The sequence below is a fragment of the Pyxicephalus adspersus genome, chromosome 3 (assembly GCF_032062135.1).
Source record: "Pyxicephalus adspersus chromosome 3, UCB_Pads_2.0, whole genome shotgun sequence".
In the NCBI taxonomy this organism is placed as follows: Eukaryota; Metazoa; Chordata; class Amphibia; order Anura; family Pyxicephalidae; genus Pyxicephalus; species Pyxicephalus adspersus.
In genome coordinates, this window is record NC_092860.1 from 3,118,514 (window position 1) to 3,121,143 (window position 2,630).

The window sequence follows — 2,630 nt, forward strand, 5'->3', positions numbered from 1 at the left end:
TCTCAGAATGTTTATTTAAAGAAACCAATACATGGAGGAATGAGAAGACAGCTGATACCTCTGTGTGTATTATTATTATTGTTATTATTAATAAACAGTATTTCTATAGTGCCAACATATTACGCAGCGCTGTACATTATTGCAAACGCCCCTTGTTATAAAGCATATAAAGATGGCAGCATTTAAAGGGGATTACAAACACAATCTTAAAATTTCCTACCCTCTAGGGAGTTTTTACTTCATTGAGTTTTGTATCTGCCCCATACACACATGTTGGGAACAATTTTTCTTGAAATAATTTGGGTTGGATATTCGGCTTTGCCTATGGAATATGGCACATTGATCACCATGCTGAGAATTCATAGGGCTCTATTTATCAAACAGGAAATCAGACATTCCCTCCTGAGAATCTTCCAGGTCCATATGTGGCAGTATTCGATTTCCATGAGGGAATGTCAGATTTCTCATTAATAAATAGAGCTCATAGTATATTCTGGATGCTGGAATGATACCAATCTGCACCATGATGATATTGTTTTCAGTGATAATGGCTAATATTTAGGTTAGTTGATGGTAAATTTAAAGAGAACCTGTCACCAGACCATTCATTCCCACAAAAATCTTCTGATATATTTGCATTAAATGTTCTTTATTTACTGTAATGGCTCCCTGACATCTGAAAGTCCTGAGACTGCTGCCATATTGGACCGCCATATTAAATGTCATGTCGGCAGAGTCAGAATGATCACTTTATAATATTTACCTTTGACAACGGTTATATGAAAACGCACCTATGCGTTGCTGCATGTGTGTTTCAGCGCAGTATTTTGTGCATTAGGGCAACCAATGTATTGTATATCGCCAGCCCATGCAACATATCACACATTTTATAAAAATAAATAATCACATAAATGGTTCACAACTTCGCTTTGAAATGTGCTACAATATGTGTGTTGTACTCGGCTGCCTAGGAGCATTGAATGCCATTCAGAATGATGAGCACCACACTCCATTTCATGCCTTCATTTTACCACAATGGATCCATATGAATGGACAGCAGGGCCAGCATCGCTCTGGTGACCCTGTAAGTTTAATGCCGGCTTTGTCAAAAAATTGAGGGCCGCCATGTTTTTTTCTTGTCCTGTTCAGTTTTCTATCTCTCAAAGGGAGGGTTTTACAAAATGGAAGCCATGACTGATTTAAACGCTGTGCCGGGTGTCATGACAGAGACTTTGCTGATCATACAAATATTGGGTAATCATGATTCATGATGATTATTTCAGCAGATTAGTGATTACAGACTTTATTTCTCACGTGACTAGAATTATTTTTATACTTTGATGTTGTGTTATTTATGACAGCCATGCAGGCCACTTTTCAATGACAGCGCTTGCTGGGACTTGTAGTCCCACTAGCTGCCTGTCTCCCCATTTCACTTCACACTTTTATGACTAAACGCTGTGTTCTCGCGAGATTACAAACAAAGCCAGCGTATGTACTCTAAGATCTCGCGAGATCAGCCGTGATAGGCTGCTAGGTTTTATGTATGAGGCTTCCGAACGGGGGCGTGTCCAGAAGTTGTGTACCGTTGCCATAGTGACGATGTGCTAGAATCCAACATGGCGAACAAACCGGGGAAGAAGGATTCTCAGGGTAGATCCCCACCGGGTAACAATGAGGGCAACTCTATATTTGGGGATATCGAACCAGGGTTTCCTTATGATGACATCTGATGGCCATGACTTTATATTATGTGGCCACTTGCAGTCTCTTTTGGAATTTCTGGTGACAACACAGGTGCAGTACTGGCAAAAGGGAACACAGCGTTGTCACCCTATTACAGACAGGGGTTCTAAGGCTTCCACATTCTATCCAAAATGTAAAAAATAAACTTTCCCTATAAAGCTACATCTAAAAATCGAGAATTTGAGGTCTGAGAGTCACGCTGTGGGAAAAAGGTTTTATGGAATAAGATGGAAATGAGTGTGATGCAATGTTACCCTTTATATCATCAAATAATAACAATAGAAAAATACTATGGAGGAAATAAAGTGCCATTTTAGAGGCTCAAGTGGGTGAGTAGGTGGTTGGGTGGCCATCTACTTTTATTGTAAAACTATAGATCTAGCTTTAATATGTTAATGTTATTTTTTTATTTCTTTGGCATTCCTAAAAATAACATGCCATGAAAGTTTTTGTTTAGGCATTTCCTGGTGACAACGCTCTGCCCCTGTTGGGCTCCTGTGTTGTCATCAGTCACATGTGCTTCCAATGGAGACTTCAAGTGGCTGCTTGAACACACATGATGCAGGTCATGTGATGAGTCTGGGTCTGGAACCTTGTTTTTTTTATTCAATCAACTTTATGAAACATGTTAGATCCTTATGAAACATGACCCAGGTATCATTTGATTTTACTGCTCTCGAAAATTCTATAATTAAATCTCAAACACGGTGAAATGTGTCAGTGAATAAACAGCATAGATATGGTGGAGAGGAAGTTCTGTTTCTATGTCATTTGTCTGATGCCAGTGTCTATAATGTTGATTTCAATATTTTATAGATGTATTAGTGACATTACCAGATCATAGCACTGCCCCCACAGGCACCCCAGATCATAACACTGCCCCC

General features: G+C 39.3%; 1 protein-coding gene across 2 annotated transcripts in view; it reads left to right on the forward strand.

Annotated features, from left to right (window-relative positions):
* Positions 1–1,588: 1,588 nt before the first annotated feature.
* MYCBPAP (MYCBP associated protein) overlaps positions 1,589–2,630 on the forward strand; it is a 36,088-nt gene continuing 35,046 nt past the window's right edge. Inside the window, exon 1 of one of the 2 annotated variants that reach the window (XM_072403340.1) lies at positions 1,589–1,668. In XM_072403340.1, the coding sequence (XP_072259441.1) occupies positions 1,620–1,668 (49 nt within the window). In that variant the 5' untranslated portion in view covers positions 1,589–1,619. The remainder of the gene's footprint in view (positions 1,669–2,630) is intronic. The other variant, XM_072403341.1, reaches the window with a different exon arrangement.